Source organism: Crotalus tigris, unplaced genomic scaffold (genome assembly GCF_016545835.1).
Source record: "Crotalus tigris isolate CLP2741 ecotype Arizona unplaced genomic scaffold, ASM1654583v1 scf7180000024427.8105951120:4207309, whole genome shotgun sequence".
In the NCBI taxonomy this organism is placed as follows: Eukaryota; Metazoa; Chordata; class Lepidosauria; order Squamata; family Viperidae; genus Crotalus; species Crotalus tigris.
In genome coordinates this window covers 3,363,355-3,383,679 of record NW_024100595.1, presented here as the reverse complement: position 1 = coordinate 3,383,679, position 20,325 = coordinate 3,363,355, and the positions used below count along the sequence as shown (strand labels likewise).

The 20,325-nt window shown below is 44.4% G+C and overlaps 1 protein-coding gene across 2 annotated transcripts in view; it reads right to left on the bottom strand.

Annotated features, from left to right (window-relative positions):
* The window catches only part of STX1B (syntaxin 1B), a 71,102-nt gene that overhangs the window by 12,940 nt on the left and 37,837 nt on the right, over positions 1-20,325 (bottom strand). For both annotated transcript variants that reach the window (XM_039330489.1, XM_039330488.1), the window contains exons 2-4: positions 10,338-10,412; positions 2,370-2,469; positions 1,013-1,087 (exon numbers count right to left, since the gene is read on the bottom strand). In XM_039330489.1, the coding sequence (XP_039186423.1) occupies positions 1,013-1,087; positions 2,370-2,469; positions 10,338-10,412 (250 nt within the window). The remainder of the gene's footprint in view (positions 1-1,012; positions 1,088-2,369; positions 2,470-10,337; positions 10,413-20,325) is intronic.

Genomic DNA, 20,325 nt, shown 5'->3' with positions numbered 1-20,325 from the left:
CTCTTGACTCCACCTCTGCCTCTTCTTCGCCAACATTCCCTGAGGATTAATCATCCTTTGCTGTGATAATATAACTGAAACTTTGCAAACTATTTTATGTCCTGGATGAAAGATGATGGACTTCGGCCACAAAAATCCACATTAAATCTAAACTAAGCTTTGCGTTGATTTAGGGCCAGATCACCTTTCAGAACAACTTTCCACAATTATTGTGGAAATAAAAATCAGAGGAGGGAATATGACATATTTTTATCCTGAATTTTTAGAGGAAAAGCAATATACAAACCTAACAAATTAATTAACTGGACAAGTATGTGTGTGGGAGAAAGTGAAATGTGTACAGGAAGTACTTTGGTTACAATGGCAGTTGGGACTGGAATTTCCATTGCTAAGTGATGCGGTCATAAACACATCACATGCCCACTTCACTTAGCGACAGCAATCCCAACAGTCATAATTGCTGTCATAACCCCAGGACTGCATAAGTCATTAACCAAGAACTTTCTGGGACCATGACTTGGAAAGAGATAGGTGTCCCAGGAAAGCAAGCTGGCAGAGAACTACAGATGAGCATGCAGGTGATATGGGCAGGTGCTCTGGGCAGGTGTGTAGATGCTGCAGGCAGATGCTATGGGGGGCACAGGTGGGTGAGTGGCTGCAGCAGGTGCCACAGGCAGGTGCTGTGGTGTGCAGATGGGTATATTGTGCTGTGGGCAGATGCTATGAAAGGTGGGCAGGTATGCAGGTGCCACAGCGAAGCCCTATGGAGCACAGGTGGGTAAGTACAAGAAGGTTGAATTCAACTCCTTGTGACTTTACTAACAGATCCAGGTAGTTTTCTTTGCAACAATTCAAGATAGGACTAAAAGTGGCTTATTTTAAAAGGCAATTTTAAGAATCACCTCGATGCTGTTAAGTGATGCACTCCATTGAAACCCCAATAAAGATACATTTTATGCTAACCCCCCCCCCAAAAAAAACCAAGACATAAAGCTGCAGCTTCAGCCCTTACCTTTTAACTTGGAGCGCACCTTGTTGGCCGTCTTCTTGATGTCGGCTGTGAGGTCCTCCAATTCCTGCTTGGTTTCTGCAAGATGAATAACAATAAAAGGATGCTGAAGCTTAAAAACCAAAGAAAACTATGCTGAGTCAGGTCAAGAAGACATTTAATCCAGCATTCCGTGTCCCACAGTGGTCAATCAGGTGCATTCAATTCTTTCCTTGACACATCCCAAAAACCTGGATTTAAGATATGCGGCCGGTGATGCTGGAGGTAGTAAACAGCCATCAAAACAAGTACCCTCTAAAATAGTCTCTTTTTAAAAGCACCTAAATTGGTGGCCATCGCTATACCTGATGGCAGAGAAACCCAGTTTAAGCATAGGTAGTTCTTGGCTAATGATGGTAATTGGGGCCAGAATTTCCACTGCTAAGTGATGCAATCATAATGTCCAACATCAAGTGACTATATCACCATGTAACAGCAATGCTGGCAATCCCCACTGCTTGGTAAGTAAGGCTTACAAGCTTTTAAGCAACTTTGTTCCAGATTCCAACAACCAAAAGTCAATGAGAAAGTTGGCAGGAAGACGCAAGTTCCAGGCAACTCACAAGGAGACCGACAGGCAGATAGGTTGCTGCTTCCAAGTGGTGGGAGAGCACAGGGGTGTGCAAGGAGGTCAAGGCTTGGAGTGACTTCTGCCTGGCGGGGGAGACTTACCAGAGCGACTTGCAATCTTCCTGCTGGCTTCCCCTATGCCAGGAAGCTGGCAAAGAAGATCACAAATATTGATCACGTGACCATGGCACTCGGCAACCGTCATAAGTGTGAGCTGGGTGCCAAGCATCCAGATCATGATCGTATGACTGCTGGGGTGCTAAGACAGCTGCAACTTTGAGGACCAGCCATACCTACCACTTCTTCAGTGCTAGTCTAACTATGAATGATTGCTGAATGCATGGTTGTTAACTGAGGACTACTTGTATATGTTATTATACATTGGTCTGCCCTTTTTACTGATTCTAAATCTCCAACCTGAAGCTTCAGTGAGTGACACAATTGCTAGCCTTGTGAGGAGAGGAGGAAAATCTTTTCCCCCCCCTCATATTCAGCATGATGTGGATACCCCTCCATAATGTCTCACCTGACCTGCTGCCTTTGTTCCGAACATCTCTAACCCCACCAGTTGTCTTTTGATGCCACTTTTCCAGCAGGTTAGAGAGATGGTTGAATTGACATGCAGTGCCTACCTCCATCCTCCCACAGGATCTGATGAGAGAGCACTGGGCATCTCCAGTGTGTATGTATGAGTGGCTGAGGATGCATACGCAAGGGCCGCTAAAGAGGCCGGGTCTATGTTTTGACTCACTCTCATCTGGGTTGGGGGCAGCCAAGATGGCGCTGTGCTGTTTCTTCACCAGCTCCACGTCCTCTGAGAGCTTCTCGATGCAGCCACGAATTTCCTCTACCTGGACAAGAAACACAGAGGCGTGCATCAATTCTCACTCATATGGCTTGCTTTAAACCTCAGGAATTAGGAAATAGGCTGAGGTTTTCAGAGTTGTCGCTGTCCCTAAGTGACCAGTTCCCTTGGGGTTGTGAAGAATCAGAGCCTAGGTTCACACATTACATTCCACAGTGCCTTGTTCAATAAACATTTGCTTGGGTTCACACAGGAGCCAAAGACAGAAATAATAAGATGAGAGTCACGACAGCCGCACTTGCAAAATACTGTTAAGATAAAACTGAACAGACCACAGGTGGTCCTTGACTTAAGGCCACAATTGTGGGACCGGAAGAAATTCTATAGGGAAACAAGGCAGTGGTTAAGTGAATCATGCCCAATTTTAGAACCTTTTTTTTGCCACAGTTGGTAAGCCAATCACTGCATTTAAGTGACTCAACGCGGTTGTTAAGCAAAGTCTGCTTTCACCACTGACTTTGCTTATCAGAAGCCAACTGGGAAGGTCACAAATGGCCATTCCATGACCCCGGGATGCTGCAAGCATTGTAAACACATGTTGGTTGCCAAACACCCGAATTTTGATCACGTGACCATGGGGATGCTATAAACGCCATATGTACAAAGGCCTGTCATAAGTCACTTTTTTTTCAGTGCTCCTGTAACGTTCAACAATTACAAAAGGAATGACTGTAACTTGAGGATTACCTGTACATTATGGCATAAATTAGGGTCTGAATCTAGCCCAGTGGTTCTCAACCTTTTTATACGGCGACCCCGGTCATAAGCAGGTGGCGCACATGTGCGGCGCCACCCCCTGCGCAGCACGCATGCGTGGTGCTGCCCCATGCGCCGCCCCCTGCGCGCCGCCGCCCCCATGCACCGCCCCCTGCGTGGCGTGCATGCATGGCGCCGCCCCCTGCGCCGGCTGACAAAAAAATGGCGGATCGCGTTGTTTGGCGACCCCCGTGAAATGGTCGTTCGACCCCAAATGGGGTCGCGACCCACAGGTTGAGAACCGCTGATCTAGCCAGTGAGTCATCCAAGGCTAGAAGAGATCCTTGAAGCTGACTGCAGAGTAGGAAATGAAAAGACTAAGAGAGGCCCAGTCCAGGGGTAGGCAACTTTGGCTCTTTTATGACTCGTGGACTTCAACTCCCAGAATTCCTGAGCCAGTTGAAGTCCATGAGTCATAAAAGAGCCAAGGTTGCTTACCCCTGGCCCAGTCCACTCAATTGGAGCTATCATTGGCACTCTTTACTGCAACCTTCTCAAGCCTGAGTGAGCCGTGTTGGCTAGGAATTTGAAAAACTTAAAGAGCCGAGGTGGCGCAGCAGTTAGAGTGCAGTACTGCAGGCCACTTTAGCTGACTGTGTTCAGCAGGTCAGCGGTTCAAATCTCACCGGCTCAAGGTTGACTCAGCCTTCCATCCTTCCGGGGTAGGTAAAATGAGGACCCAGATTGTTGGGGGCAATGTAAATATATATATACATTGCTTACTGATGTACACCGCATAGAGAGTGCTTGCACTTAAAGCGGTATATAAGTCTCATAAATAAATAAATAAATAAATAAATAAATAAATAAAACTGCTGTCCTGGTATCTTTAAAAGGTGTTAGGTTGGGGTAAACTATTGACCCCCTTCCTCTGCAGCACGGCCCACTATTGTAAGTTATCTCCCTGGTTCCTTCAGATGATAGCTCACCAAGAACAAGATTTCATAAGCTCCTCCGATAGGTAAGAAAGGATTAAATTGCAAAAAGAGCTGCTTCACTGCTCATAAGCAGTCATGCAGGAAACACAATAGGGAGATATTTCTTTTATAGGCAATTATTTAAAATAAGTTGCTCAGAGATCATTTTTTTTACCCACAGACCACATTCCAAAGCCCAGACAAAGAAACTACAAAGGCAGTCCTCGATTTACAACAGTTCATTTAGTGACTGTTTGAAGTTACAATGGCACTGAAAAAAAGCGACTTATGGCCATTTTTCACACTTACGACCGTTGCAGAGTGGTCACGTTGATCCAAATTCAGACACTTGGCAACTGGCATGTATTTTCAACGGTTGCAGTATCCCTGGGTCACATGATCCCGTTTTGTGACCTCCTGACATGAGGAAGCCAGATTCGCTTTACAACTGTGTTACTAACTTCACAACTGCAGTGATTCATTAACAAACTATAGCAAGAAAGGTTGTAAAATAAGGAAAAATTCACTTAACAACTGTTTTGCTTAGCAATAGCAATTGGAGGCTCAGTTGTGGTCATAAGTAGAGGACTATCTGTAGTTATGGAGGCTGTTTGACTCATCTGCAGATTTACACACAGACACACACACACACACACACACAAAATCCCTTCCTTGGCCTAGTGCAGGGGTAGGCAACCTTGGCTCTTTTATGACTCGTGGACTTCAACTCCCAGAATTCCTGAGCCAGCTTGGCTCAGCTTGGAAACCCTCAGCACAGCTAGCTCAGGAATTCTGGGAATTGAAGTCCACGAGTCATAAAAGAGCCAAGGTTGCCTACCCCTGGCCTAGTGGAAGAGATGAAAATGAAGGAGAGTATAATTCCCCCGGTGCATGCTGGGAATGCAAAGGCCCTTTTACTAAGGAGCTCTTCTTAACCTGAGCAAGCCATCTGCCTTGGGATAAGAAACCCCCCCCCCCGTGCTTGCTTCAGAAGAGCAGTGGGCAGCAGGACCCTGGAGAAACCAAAAGCAGGAAGGCTGAAGCAAGCTGACTGCTGATGTCATCAAAAGGCGACATCCAGGGGAGGAAGGAAGATATTATAGGACATGGTCCTTATTCTCAGTGTCATCATAAATACATACTGGGAGGAAGGTTTATTGGTGAAAGATGCTCACTGTGTATGCCCCAAAGATGTGAGCTCCAGTTCAATAGGGGACTCTGATCTGTAGCCCCCTCAGGTCTTAAAACTAGCAAGATGGGGGGGGGGGGAATAGTGTTTTCTATTCTTCAAATCAATATCTGACTAAAAAAAGGAAAACTTTTCCAAGAGAGGGTTGCGTTGTTGAGCATCCCTGTGGACACCATATGAATAAACTATTGGGTTTTTGCAAAGTACAGGTAGTCTTTGACTCACAACAGTTCGTTTAGTGACCCGTTCCAAGTTACAACACCATTGCAAAAAATGAGTTATGACTGTTTTTCACTCTTACGACCGTTGCGGCATCCCCATGGTCATGTGATCGAAATTTGGATGCTTGGCAACTGACTCGTATTTATGACGGTTGCAGTGTCCCGGGGATCATGCGATCCCTTTTTGTGACTCTCTGACAAGCAAAGTCAATGGGGAAGCCAGATTCACTTAATAATCGCGTTATTAACTTAACAACTGCAGTGATTCACTTAAGAAGTATGTCAAGAAAGGTCGTCAAAGGGGGCAAAATTCACTTAACAAATGTCTCGCTTAGCAACATCAATTTTGGGCTCAGTTGTGGGGTGAAAGTCGAGGATTACCTGTATTTTTCTTTCTATACCATTTGGAAAGAAAGGGAACCGTTGAATTTGGGGGGGGGGTTATTGTGAAGGTTGCATTCCCTTGCAAGTAATATTCTGGTGCGAAGGATCCATCCCCATTATCAACCTCCCCCTTCCCATTTACACCAATCCGTCCTTCCATCCATACAATTCTCTTCGTACTTGAAGAAACTCAGAAACAAAACTAGAAGGTGTAAACCCAAAGGTGTTTTTTTCCAAAAGGCAGTTGGACTTTCATGGGGTTTTTTATTCCCTTTGAAAATGTTTCGCTTCTCATCCAAGAAGCTTCTTCAGTTCAGAAGCTTCTTGGATGAGAAGCAAAATGTTTTCAAAGCAAAAAAAAAAAAAAAAAAAAAAAACCCAACCCCAAGAAAGTCCAACTGCCTTTTGGAAAAAGCATCTTTGGAACAACCATGACCTGGATGATTGAGCATCTCCATAGACACCTGTTGGTCATGTTTACAGATTCCCTTCAAATTATTGTCTATGGCAGTGGTTCTCAACCTTTTTAATGCCGTGACCCCCCAACCGGTCGTAAGTCGAGGACTACTCAACCGGTCTTAAGTCGAGGACTACTCAACTGGTGCAGCACCGTTTGCAGAATGGGACTTTTGGCGGGCTCAGCAGGGCAGAGTCAGCCTGGACAATTCCTATTGGCTTTTGAAAGCCAATAGAATTAGACACTATTCAAGAGAGTCTATTCTATTGGCTTTCAAAAGCCAATAGAATAAAAGGGAGTAGCACAGCTAAGGAAAAGGGGGAAAAAATGGCGGACTGTGTTGTTTGGCGACCCCCGTGAAATGGTCGTTCGACCCCAAATGAGGTCCCGACCCACAGGTTGAGAACCACTGGTCTATGGATATTCTCAGTCATCCAGGTCGTGGTTGTTTCAGAGATGCTTTTTCAAAAGGTAACTGGACTTTGTTTTCCTTGAAGACGTTTTGCTTCTCATCCAAAAAGCTTCTTCAGTTCTGACTGAATGGTGGAGGATGGAAGGATTTACTGCAAGGAATATATATCCTTCCATCCTCAGCATTCAGTCAGAACTGAAGAGGCTTCTTGGATGAGAAGTGAAACTTCTTCAAAGAAAAACAAAGTCCAGTCGCCTTTTGAAAAAGCATCTTTGGGACCTCTGAATTATTGAAAAACTCAAAATTGTTTGTTCTGTTAGAGGGCGACAATATCCTTAACTCATCACTAGAGGGTGGTGTGAGGCAAAGGGACTTGAACCATGTTTGTGAGCTGATTCTAGGAAACCCTGTCCAAGGTCCTGAAACATTCAGCCTTGGCTCATACACCGCACAGCACTCTCAATACCTTTCAACTGAATCATCACATCAGCACCGACAGGGGCTTCCTTCCATGTTGCCCATGACACATACTATAGTGCTGACACGTTAGCCTAACACGAGCAACGTATGAGACTGAGAGGCCTGTTTGCCTAAATCCAGGTCATCAATCCGCTGCTCCTATGATGTAATTTCAAAGAGCAACATTTCTCCAGACTGCAAGACTCCAGACTGTAATCACTGATGTCCTTTGGGAACAGGACCAGACATGCAAACACCAATTTCACAATTCCTAACCCTGCATTTCTCCACATCCAGCACCTGTGCATTATAGAAGCTGCACAGTAACTTTAAAAGATACTCTTGCATATTAAATGCCTGCCATTTGAAGATGGCTTAATGAGGGCGAGGAAAAGGTGCCTTGGGAAATGAAAGGGCTGCAGGCAAAATTCAGGTTCTCTCACCTATAATCCCCTATTATTTCCCCATCTTTAAAATTGAGCCTCTATCAATATGGGAGTTTTTTTAATTAAAAAAAAAAATCCAGTGTTGGTCTGGATTTAAGGACCCAGCTTGCTTCCATCCAACAAACATCCTAAAAAATGTTATCTCCTAGCTTTGTAGTCCAGTTCCAGTCTGAAGATTGAACTAATCCTGAGATAATAAAGAAAAACTCTTCCAGCGGCATCCTCTTCTCAGTCCAAGAAGGAGAGTGGTCTGCTGCCAGGATCAGGGAGACTTCATGCTTTCGAGGGTTCTTTTGGAAATTGAATCAAATATGGATTAGGACATGCCAGCTCTCTGCAATGCATTGCCCTACCAGCACCCAGTTAGCAGGATAATATTTATTTCACTTGCTGTCACAAGCTACAAATACAGAATTTGGTCTCCAGAGTCAAAAGTTATGGATTCTGACAGCTGTGGTTTCCACTTCTCACAAGGCCAGTTTCTGTACCTTGTGAGTCCGGAATTACGGCGGTAAGTTGTTATGGTCGTAAGTCGAGGCTTGACAGTTTTTGACCTTTTTGTGGTGGCTGGTAAACAAATGGCATGGTCCTTAAGTAAATGGATTTTCCCCAAAGGGTATTTTTTGCCAGCAACTGGAAATAAATACTGGAAACTGTCAAAAAACATTACAAATCATGGTTATATGACCACGAGATGCTACAAATCTCTTCAAAGGTGAGGCAGTTTCCAAGTGCCCAAAACAGGATCATATGACTGGGGAAAAAGTACAGCAATCGTAACCTCAAAACAGGTCATAAGTAGCTCTGGGGATGTGTGTTGTAACTTCGACTGGTCATTAAGTGACTGGTCATACGTTGAGGGCTACCTTTATGCAGATAAGTTGAAAAATATATGACCAAACCCAGGTTTCATTTCAGAAGCCATAATTGGACCTAATGTCTGAGGCAGGCCTTCATAGCCACGCCAGTCTCTGATGCAAACCAAATAAATGATAAATAACAGCCTGGGAAGATCAAAAGAGATCTGTAATATTCAACTAAAATCTTGGTAGCCTGGAATTTTATCTGTTAAGAGTGGCCAGCTAGTAGCCTTTGTTTGGCTACTAGTCAAAACGCCTGCAGAACAGCCTATCTTCATCTATGTTCAAAAGAAACCTGCTTCTGAACAGAGAAGTTCCATCTACTAAGTCGTAAAATCCAAATCAGATCAAATGTTTGATTTTTGCCTTTTGCTTTCTTGAGATATGAATCTAAAATAAATTTGTGACTCTAAAATGAATTAACTTTTTCCTTTGATAAGACTGAATGAACAGTGAACTAGTAATTATAAAAGAAAGAAGATAGATAGATAGATAGATAGATAGATAGATAGATAGATAGATAGATAGATAGATAGGCAGGCAGGCAGGCAGGCAGGCAGGCAGGCAGGCAGGCAGGCAGGCAGGCAGGCAGGCAGACAGGCAGGCAGGCAGGCAGGCATTCTCCTGAAATAGATTTTTTTATAGCAGCGGTTCTCAACCTGTGGGTCGCAATCCCTTTGGGGGTCGAACAACCCTTTCACAGGGGTCACCTAAGACCATCGGAAAACACATATTTCCGATGGTCTTAGGAACCAAGACACCGCTCCGCATCCGTCTCCACATGGCTTCGAGCTGGGGGCCGTTGCAGCGCCGGATTCGTTTCCGTCAAGCATCTCCTAAGGGAGGCTGCACTGCTTCGCGGCCCTTTCCATGGAGAAGGCTGAACTAAGCTCTGCCGGCGCTGTTGCCCTCTTGGCTCTCTCTCTCTCTCTCCCTCTCCCCCGCCTGGGCGCTTCTCCAACCAGGCTGGGCGGAGCGGCCTTCCTGCCCCTCCTCCCTGGCCAGCTGGAGCCGGGCAGGCCAGCAATCTTGGGAAGTGAGGCGAGGACAGGTGAGGCACGCTGAGCCCTGGGCGCGGTGGGTGAGTGGGCGGCGTCGATGCGTGCTTGGAGAGCCCTTAGGGTTGGGGGTCACCACAACATGAGGAATTGTATTAAAGGGTCGCGGCATTAGGAAGGTTGAGAACCACTGCTTTATAGAACAGAATTCTCTATTGGCCAAACGTGATCAGACATACAAGGAATTTGTCTCCGGTGCATAAGCTCACAGTGTACATATAAATGGCAAGTAATAATTCATAGATCATAAATCATAGTTACAATCATTAATCATAAGTTACAAACAACAACGGATAAATCATAAGAAACCAATAGGAGAAGATAGTAGGAAAGATGAGAAGATTGAAAAAAAATGAGAAATGAGACAATGCTGTGGGAATTAAGTGTTCAGCAAAAGGATAGCATGAGGGGGAAAAACCTATCTTTATGTCTGGTTGTTTTGGCATGCAGTGCTCTATAGTGGCATCCGGGAGGGGCAGGGAGTAGTTGAAATAGAATAGGTCCAGGATATGAGGGGTCTGTAGATATTTTATTAGTATTTTCTTAAATATTAATTATTGTTAGAAAAAAGACATTTCTGGCAAATAAAAGTACGTACGAATTGCAATGCCCAATGTGACTATCTTGATTCAGTCCTTACAATCTGAGTTCCTTATCTTTTTTGCAAAAACCTTCAAGGTTATCTCTCATCTTACCTGCTCAAAGAATTCATCCATGAAATGGTCTCGATCCACATGTACCACCTCTTCCTCATCGTCACTGTCTTTGGCCTATCCAAGAAACAAAATTGATACAGATTAGATCGTTACTGGGCTCTATCTTTAAAACAACACTGACCCTCGCTCCCTTGCCTGTTTCAAACAGAAATAGTGTAAATATAGAGGTAGTATAAATGTTAGGAAATCAAATGCCACTTCTTGGGAATAATAAATAAAAAAACCCATTTTTCTAAACAGAAACATGGAGGAAGGAAGAATATTTAAACCTTTGGATCAAATTAGAATTACACAATTGGCAGGTTTCAGGTGTTTTCTCTATTTTCCCTGCAAGGAATCATAAAGAAATTAAATCTGAGTGCTGTTATGTGTGAAGAATGTGTGGCTACTATTTCCAATTTTCTGCTTTCCTTTTCTTTACTGTATTTCAAATCTTCACTGCACACATAGACACCACTTCTAGACTCTGCTGATTTCTCTAACTTTAGCAACATCTTCAGGGTGACTTTATGATTCTTTGTATATGCAAAAAGAATGGCACCCCCCCCCCAAAAAAAACCCAAAAGCAATATAATGAATGATGCCGTGCAAGAAGAAATATTGTGAGATAAAAGAGTTCTTGTGAGATTTTTTTCCACTGCTGCATAAATCTCATGAAATTTGGTGCCTTTTATTTTTCAAAATTTCTTTCAAGAAAATGTTAGTGCCCACACATCATGTGAAATGACACTGAAGTGTTTGTGACCTGAAAATATTATTATAATTAGCTGTTGCCCCCATATAGTTAAAGCACCCAACTGAAAGACCTAATTTCTGAAAACAAGCATTTTTCATGGTTCTTAACAAAAGCTTGTAACAGGAAATCTGCTCCATTTTAACAGCAGAAATCCAAGACAATCCAGACTCCAGTTGGATGCATTAATATGATTGGCAGCGGGAAACCTAGGAAAACAGCCAGGAAATCAAAACACATTCAACTACACAGGCAGATGGGAATGTACTATATATCCAATAAAAATATATTTCCAGACAAACTTTGCAATGAGAAAGATAGAGGCTCGGGAGGCAGCCAGTCATATTTACAAAACAGGGTAGAAATTCATTCATACTAAAACATCCAAAAAGCAAGGAGGAGAGGTTGTTATTATTTTATGTTTTGGTTTCATATTAGTCACAGCTTATTTATGGCCTCCTTTTAATGACAACATGCAGCCCAAGATTAAGCATAATAAACTCTCCGTCATGTTGAGCTCAAATTGGAGAGCGCGGTGCTGAAGAAGTTGGCTATTGCTTTCTTAGAGAATGCTCCTGAATTCCCCAGTCTAGCCTGTATCCCTGAAATCTGCTAGTGGTCTCCCATCCAGGTCCTCACAAAGTTTGACCCTGCCTTGGGTTTCCAAAGCAGCCAGTCAATTGCCGTAACAAGAGTAAATGCAGTAATTGTCAGATGAAAGAATCAGGACCATTGGTTAGGTTGCAGCATAGAATATTTACTCAAGAATCTGGTTGACAACAAGTTCAGCGCCAAATTGGTACCAGATAAGTGTCAATGGAATTTGGGGAGGGTTGAACTTGTGGGAATGCAACAACTCCAAACTGATGACACGTTTAATTCCACCTTCCCCAGCTCTGCCTGCTCTTCTCTTACTGCAACTATCAGTACAAGTCTGTAACTGAGCATATGCAAAACTTTAGATATTTGAGCTTAAACATTAAATCCACCATTACCTACACACACACACACACACACACACACACACACACACCATACACACATACACCATACACACATACACCACTAGGTAGGCTTAATCCCTGACAATTTATGTTCTAGAAAATTAAGCATCCTCTGAAGCCTTAAGAGGGAGAATTAGCAGATCTGTTCATAGAGGCCTTCCTGCTACAAGGAGCACAAAGTTTGTATCTCAACTCCTTCCTTACTTCTCTAATAAGGAAAACACATTGAGTCCACACTTCTGCCTTTCCTTTGTTCTAACCTTCAAAGCTTCATTTCTCTTCTAGGAATTGGTTGGGGAAAAACCACTTAGAGTTCTCCTGGCTGCCTCCATTTTTCCAGCCTGGGACTGAATTCATAGCTATAACAAATCCAATGCCAGATTTGGGAAGTAAAAGTGTGCAAATGAAGGCCAAAAGCCAAATGTTTCCCTATACCTAGAGTTCTCAAAAGGTCACTAACTGACATTTTAATGAGTCTAAAAAAGACATGCCAAACACAAGGCCCGGGGGCCGGATGCAGCCCACAAAATGGTTTCATGTGGCCCGCGAAGCCATCCTGGAAACAGTGAGGGAACGGCCCCCACTGCCTGGGTCTTGGCCTAGGCCGGCCGGGAACCAATGTACAATTTTGTGGTGGCCATCTATGCTGAAACGCGTTCAGTCTTAGTTCCACAAGGCCGTCTAGAAACAGTGAGGAACTAGTCCCTGCTGTGTTGGCCCCGCCCTCTGGGTGCATGCTGGGGAGGTGTCACCATTTGTGAGGAATGAAGAAATGAACCATGCCTTGGAGCTTGCCCCGGTCCCACCCCCTTCTGCCAGAGACCCTCAGATCTGTCCCACTCCTGCCCAGGCTCCCACAGGCACCTTGATGTGAACAATGTACAGCTGGCCATGCCCACCCAGGAGGCCACACCCACTCTATCCACGCCCACCCAGGAGGCCACACCCACCCTGACCACACCCACCCGGCCCCCTGAGGGCAACCGCAATGCCGATGCGGCCCTCAATGAAATTGAGTTTGACACCCCAGGTCTAAAATGAGAGAAATATTACCGTATAGCTGTGACTAGAGAATAATCATATTAGATATATTTCACTATAACAGATATGTTGAGGGGGTCAAGGTCGTGCCACAATGAGATGATTGAAGTCCCATTTGTTTTTTATGCGATAGGCCCACCTGCTGGGATCACAATATTCGGAACTCTGTCTAGGAATTCTAAAACGTATAATCCTGAAACATCATAAAGCTGCTAAGTTGAAGAAATTCACTTTGGAGGGTTCGTTTCCAAGTACAGCTACCAGAGGTGGACATTCACAGCCCTCTGGATTTTATAGAGTGGCAGCCAGCAGCGTAGCCTGTCACCCTCCAAATACAATGTAGAACGGAGGAAGAAAGGGGGTGAAAAGGGTTATTCAGACCACAAATGGGGTGACTTTTCCAGCATCATTTAAACAGCACCTACGGGTAATCCTCGACTTACAACAGTTTGTAAGTTACAACGGTACTGAAAAAAAAGCGACATGATAATTTTTCACACTTTATAACCATTGCAGCATCCCCATGGTCACGTGATCAAAATGCAGACGCCTGGCAACTGACTTGTATTTATTTCAGTTGCAGCGTCTTGGGTCACATGATCACCTTTTGTGATCTTCTCACATGCAAAGACCACAGGGAAACCAGATTGACTGGTTAGTAACCCTGTTACTAATTGAACAACTGCAGTGATTCACTTAACAACTATGGCAAGAAAGCGCATAAAATGCTTAGCAAATGTCTTGCTTAGCAACAGAAATTTTGGACTCATTTGTGCCCTTAAGTTGAGGACCACCTGTGTTTACTCTCCCATCAAGAATATATAGGCTGAGGCTGACCCCTCCCCAAATAAAAGTAAAAGTAAAAATCATCCTATGTCAGGGGTAGGCAACTTTGGCTCTTTTACGACTCATGGACTTCAACTCCCAGAATTCCTGAGCCAGCCATGCTGAGGGGAAAGGGAGAGGTTTCCAAGCTGAGCTGTGCTGGCTGAGGAATTCTGGGAGTTGAAGTCCACGAGTCAGAAAAGAGCCAAGGTTGCCTACCCCTGGCCTAGGTGATAGCCACATTTTCTATTAATCGGCATTTTCTCCTTGTCCACCAGTGCTTGGCAAAAAACATTAGAATCGTTACGGGTCCTTTGGGGGAAATAACTGAGAAGGAACCTTGAAAGTTACAGCTACGGGCAGTAGCTAGATATTGCTATATGATAAATGCCTTTCATTTTCTGTTTGCCTTATTAGTTTTATTTTATTCTTTATTTGCTTTATTCTACATCCCAGCACTGTCTTGTAAAACCCAGGAAAGCCACCTTCAACGCCAAAGGTTGCCGCATCGTATGCCAGGAAGCCCCGCCTCAACCGATCCTTCCTAACTTATGATCCCCTCCATTTGCATATGAGAATTCTACAGCAAGCCTATTGGCTCCTCCAATTATTTCTCTGCCAGACCGTATGGTTGGCTGTCTCATTCACGACTGGCGGTTCTCCAGATCTTTTCGCATTCGCTCTTTTATGTTACTTTCGGCTGGTTCCGGTAATTAAGCTACCTTAAGTCTGGATCCCCGACATCCTCTTATTCTCACAAGTTATTGGTTGCTTCGTTGGCTAATTTGCATCCTGGCCTGAGAGACAAGACCCGGCCAAGGTCATCTTGTGGAACAGATGAGTGACCCTATCTGATCAGACAAAAGAGACCATCCATCTCTGACAATGGCCGAGCCAGATGATTCAGAAGCAGCCGGGGGCACATGAGTCTATTTATCTGCTGTCAATCAGTGGGTGAATGCTGGCAGTCTAAAAGTTTGAGAACACTCTGCTCATGATGCTATCTCTCTCAGGTTTCAAGGATTCAAGGAATGCTGCTAAGAAAAGCTACCGGGATGATGACCAAACGGAATCTGATTATATACCAAAACGCGCTTCTGCCAGGAAGGATAGGCGTTGAGGCCTTCCCTTTGAGGATGAGATGCAATTTGCTAATGAGGCGGGGAAAGGAGGGATTTGAAGCTGTATCTCTTTCATTTAAGGATCCAGCTTTGGGTGCTAACTGCAGATAACAGAAATAGATTTATGTCCCTTTGCATTCCACATCTGAGCAGCATTTCCCATCAGGCTACTCAAGCGTTCCTCGGATAGTCTAGAGGGGGCTAGGATTTGCTAGTCTGGAACGACTGTCTTGGGGGAGATGGTTCCCTGGATGTGAATGGTTTCAAACACAGATGGAAATAGACCTGAGTCAATTAAGTTACTAAAAAAAACGCACAAGCACACACGAGCACGTGGGGACAACCGATAATACAGGACGGAGTTCTCCTCTGAGACCCCCTTGCAGGTTTGATTATAGCGCTCTTCGCCCCCCCCGAGACATCCCTTGCAAACTCTCGTGCATCCTAAAAATCCACTCTGCCTTATTTCCACGCGTGGATGCTCCTACAGTTTGCCCTTCCGATGTGATTGACTTCTTCCAATTTCCCTTCTTTGCATGACTCAAAACCTCACACCACCTTGTTCCTCCAAGAGTGACTGGCTATTTGGCCTATCCGGTTCTCTCCATCCAGAGTGACTAAGCTGTTTTCTAGCCAATAAGAAGATGCTAGTAGAAGTCGGGTACAAGACTGGTACCAATGCTGACTAAATGGGGTGGGGTGGGGTGGGGGAGGGGGGTAATTATGTAATTTATGGTTGCCCTTTTTTTTTGCGCCTCTCCTTCTGCCTGAACAAGAGCAGGGAAGGAAGAAATTGCAGCATGCAAACTGAAATTCAGCATGCTTAATTGATATGGTCACTCAGGAGGCAGCATCAACTGAATGGCACGTAATTGATAAAACCTCAAAGTTATGGGCTTGGAACAGAAAATGTCACAGAGAGGGACAGAACTTGTGGGACAGATTGAGTTAAAAATACATGCTATCTGGCGAGGAACTGAATGATTGCAGCTAAAAAAAAAAAATTCTGAGGTTTATATACAGTAGTCAGCATTCAGATTCAGGAATGGGTGGAGGGGGGGGGAGGATCTCCCGGGTCTTGCTACCCCAAATTCTCAGAAGAGAGGAGAAAGGGTTAAGAGGAAAGAGATAATCTGCTGCCAGACACCCTTCCTATGCATTCTTTCTTTAAATATGGTCTGGTTGGTTAAGAGGTGAAATGGCTGAATGCCAGGATCCCAGGGTCCCAGCCGCAGCCGTAGGAAATGGGACTTGAGACCAGGGAAGCCAACAGAGGAGAACAGGCGTCTTGGTTCCCTCCTTAAGATGCACAGCAGCAATGGATGAATTGGAATCTGGAGAGATTGTTACAATTAGCATTAATCTTGCACATGGCAGGCAGAGAGCACACAGACTACAAGCAACCGCGGTAGCCGGTATTCCCCGGCTTCTATTCTCCTCCTCTAGCTGAGGAAAATCAGTACAGCAGTGACAAAATAACAGGCTAAAAAAAGACGTTGCCGCTCAAATGCTGAGGCAGTTACTTTAATGGCTTGTGCATAGCTCCTTCCCATCTCCTCGCTGGCTCTCCAGCTTCATCGACTCTCACAACCTGGTCCGAAGGCGAAACGCAAGGGTTTTGGAGGCCTGTCTCACCTCCCATCCTGCCTGACCTGTTCCTCATTTACAATCGTGGTCATCTCTATAGGGCACGGGTGCCAGAGGCAGCATTCGGAGCCCTCTCTGTGGGTACACATGCCGTTGCCTCAGCCTTGCCTCCCCCCCACGACCCCCTCCTCTCCAGTAGCCCCCCTGAAGGAGAGTCGTCCTCAAGCATGGCCCACATGGAGCAGGGCAGCCAAAGACATGGCAGCCAGGCAGCATAGACAACACTCTGCCCTCATGGCCCATCATGCAGTTGATGCTGCAGGGCGAGGGCAGAGGGTGTGGCTGCCATAGTGCTGCTGGGCTGCCTGGGCGATCTGCGGGGGGCCCTGGAGGTGGTGAGAGGTTCTGTGGGCAGGCGGGGTGGGAGATGGGGGGCAGAGCAGGGGCGGGACAGGGGGTGGAACGGGGGCGGGACCAGTTTTTGGGCACTCGGTCTCTAAAAGGTTCGCCATCACTGCTATAGGGTGTCTGCAAAATACATGGAAACTGGAGAAACAAGGACTTGCCTTTCCCAGCTAGGGTAGACAGTAGACGGCTCTAAAAGAAATCAGTCACATCAAAACTATTTCCCGCATCTGATTTATTTATCTATTATTGATTGATTGATTGATTTAGATCCTTATTGGCCAATGCAATAGATACAATATTTGTAGGCAAAATAGTCCCATTAAAACCAATGATGTGACATTGAAGCAGTGATGTGATCTTTAACATGTTCTCTCTTGGCAACCAATTGCAGAACAGAAAGAAGAAAAGTGGGATGAGAATCGAATTCAAAGAGATAGGAAAGTGAATTGCACCCTTGTGAAGGAACTGAAAAGACTTTGCCTGCCTATCGCGGAACCTGCCCCATTTTCCATTGGTGCATTTTCTAAAGCAGAGTTTCTCAACCTTGGCAATTTTAAGATGCACGGATGCCAGCTCCCAGAATTCCCCAACCAGCATCCGCGTACTGTATCTGAGATTGAGAAACTCCATTGAGATACCTTTCACTGACCTCTCGAAGGCCAATCAGCTCGGAACAAAACGCCTTCCGAACTTCAGTCACCGCAGTGCTGCGCCTCTCGTTAAATCATCACTTCGAGATCATCAAAGATGATCAATGAGCAGGCCAAAGTGCTTTCAGTGAGCGGGAAACCCAACTGGCCCCTCTTAGCAGTTGGTAAAATAATATTAAATTAAATAATTGACAATTTGTCAGCGTTTTAACGTTGTCCCAAACGGGAGGGTCGAAGCTTAGGAGAAATGGCTATTCTTGATGCTGGAATACATTTTCAAATAAATGGCTAAAAAAGTAAAGTCAGGGTATTCATCTGTAGTGGTTTTGTAATGCTTTTTTTTTAAAAAAAAAATGCTATGTTCTTCTGAAGTTTATTGGAGGTTTTGACCCCCAGAGTCACACTGTTTGGGTTGGGCAGTTTTATAAATCTACTAACTAACTCACTCACTCACTCACTCACTCACTCACTCACTCATTAACTAACAGCTAAGTTAAGCTAAGCTAAGCTAAGCTAACCTTTATTGTCATTTTTTTAACTGTGGTCACAACGGCACACATCAAAAATGAAATTTAGTTGCCCGCTCTCAAAGTGAAACACATACATGACACACACCTAAACATACCATGTACAACATATGTATAGACCCACACCCCTACATATACATAATAAATGAATATTAAATACTGTCCATCTTGAATATATAATGGAAGGAGGAAGCTTGAGAGTTCACAAGGTTAATGCTGTATGGAACGAAACTATGGCTGAATCTGGATGTTCTGCTACGAATACCATGAAGCCTAACTAACTAAAGATAGATAGATAGATAGATAGACAGACAGACAGACAGACAGGACTTTGGTTCAGCAAATGAGACCTAAACAATCTATTTCTCTTTTTTAAACAAAATGTTTTTAAATGAAAACGCATATGACAATCTTTCCCGATGTTTCTTTTCAGAATATTTTAAAAATAGGAGCCTGGATGGAGATAAAAATAACCATTTTGGTCCTCATAAATTACCATATAAAATATGCACCCATTTTCTACGTTTGCACCATAAACTGCATCATAAACTAACCGATGACCAGATTTGGACAACAGTCCAAAGCAAGACTTTCTATACTTGGGAAGTTCAAAACTTGTGGACTTCAACTCCCAGAATTCCTCAGCCACATGGCTGGCTGAGGAATTGTGGGAGTTAAAAGTCCACAAGTCTTAAAGTTCCCAAGTCTGGAGACCCCCTGCACAACAAAGCAAACTTAGCATATTGGGGAAATCAGCTGCTTAGCTTTTAATCAACCTGCTTAAATGTGTTCTATGATCCTAGCTGGCTCAGGAATTCTGGGAGTTGAAGTCCACGAGTCATAAAAGAGCCAAGGTTGCCTACCCCTGACCTAGACCATATGGCCATAGATAAGGTGACCAACTTTTTTAGAATGAAAAGGAGGACACAAATAAATTGAAGAAAAAAATATCGTAAATAAAAGAAACATTTTTTTCATTGCAACAATAAATATAGACAACTTGCATGTGCAAAGTTCGCCAGTTGGGTATTTTGGCGCGCTCAGCAGCAATTCCTATTGGCTTTCAAAGGCAAGAGGGGGAGTAGCACAGCTCATGCAAAAGCTGAAAAAAAAAACAATCAAAAAAAGGTGCCGGAACACCATTCTGAGCGTTCTATGAGAAAAAAAGCCCTGCAGATTAGTCTTCAAATATCAAAAAGGAGGACATGTAGGAGGACACTTTTTGAGGGAGGACAGAACTTACAAAAGGAGGACTGTCCTCCCTAAAGGAGGACGGTTGGTCACCTTACCATAGATAAATTTGACAAGCCTGAATTTTTAAAAGAAGAGCTTGCTGCTGGTTTTTGCCTGCAGTTTGCAGCTGCAAGGATTCTCCCCATACTTTGCTCGTGTGCCCAATGGTTAGCCCCCAAAGGCCCGTTCTAAATGTACAGAGCATTCGCCTTAAAGGAATCCTTGAAATTCCCCAGCGACCCATGCCCATACAATGTCTCTAATCACACAGGCAAGGAGTCTGCCAAGCAAGAGATGCCAAAAGGTTCCCCGGAAGAGAGAAAGGACGAAAGCAGGGGCTGAAAGCAGAAGGAAAGCGTTCTTCCTCTGCCAGACAGCTCATGGAGACTCAGAATGTTCTTCTAGCCAGCTGATCTCAGGCTAAAAGGTCATGCTTTCTAGCAAAAGTTCTACTTCCTTCCTACAATGTATTCAGAGGTGTCCTCTTTTATTAAACACCTCTGGACAGACCTTGGAAAGAGTGCAGAGAAGAGCAACAAGAATTATTAGGGGGCTGGTGGCTAAAGGTCATGGAAGGGGTTAGAGGTCATGGAAAGGTCTACTCCAGGGATCTTCAAACTTGGCCCTTTTATGACTTGTGGACTTCAACTTCCAGAATTCTGGGAGTTGAAGTCCACAAGTCATAAAAGGGCCAAGTTTGAAGACCCCTGGTCTACTCTAATGAAAAGAAGGACTAGGAGTGACATGATAGCAGTCCTCCAATATCTAAGGGGGCTGCCACAAAGATGAGAGGGATCAGCCTAATTTCCAAAGCACCAAAAGGTAAGACAACTGTAAG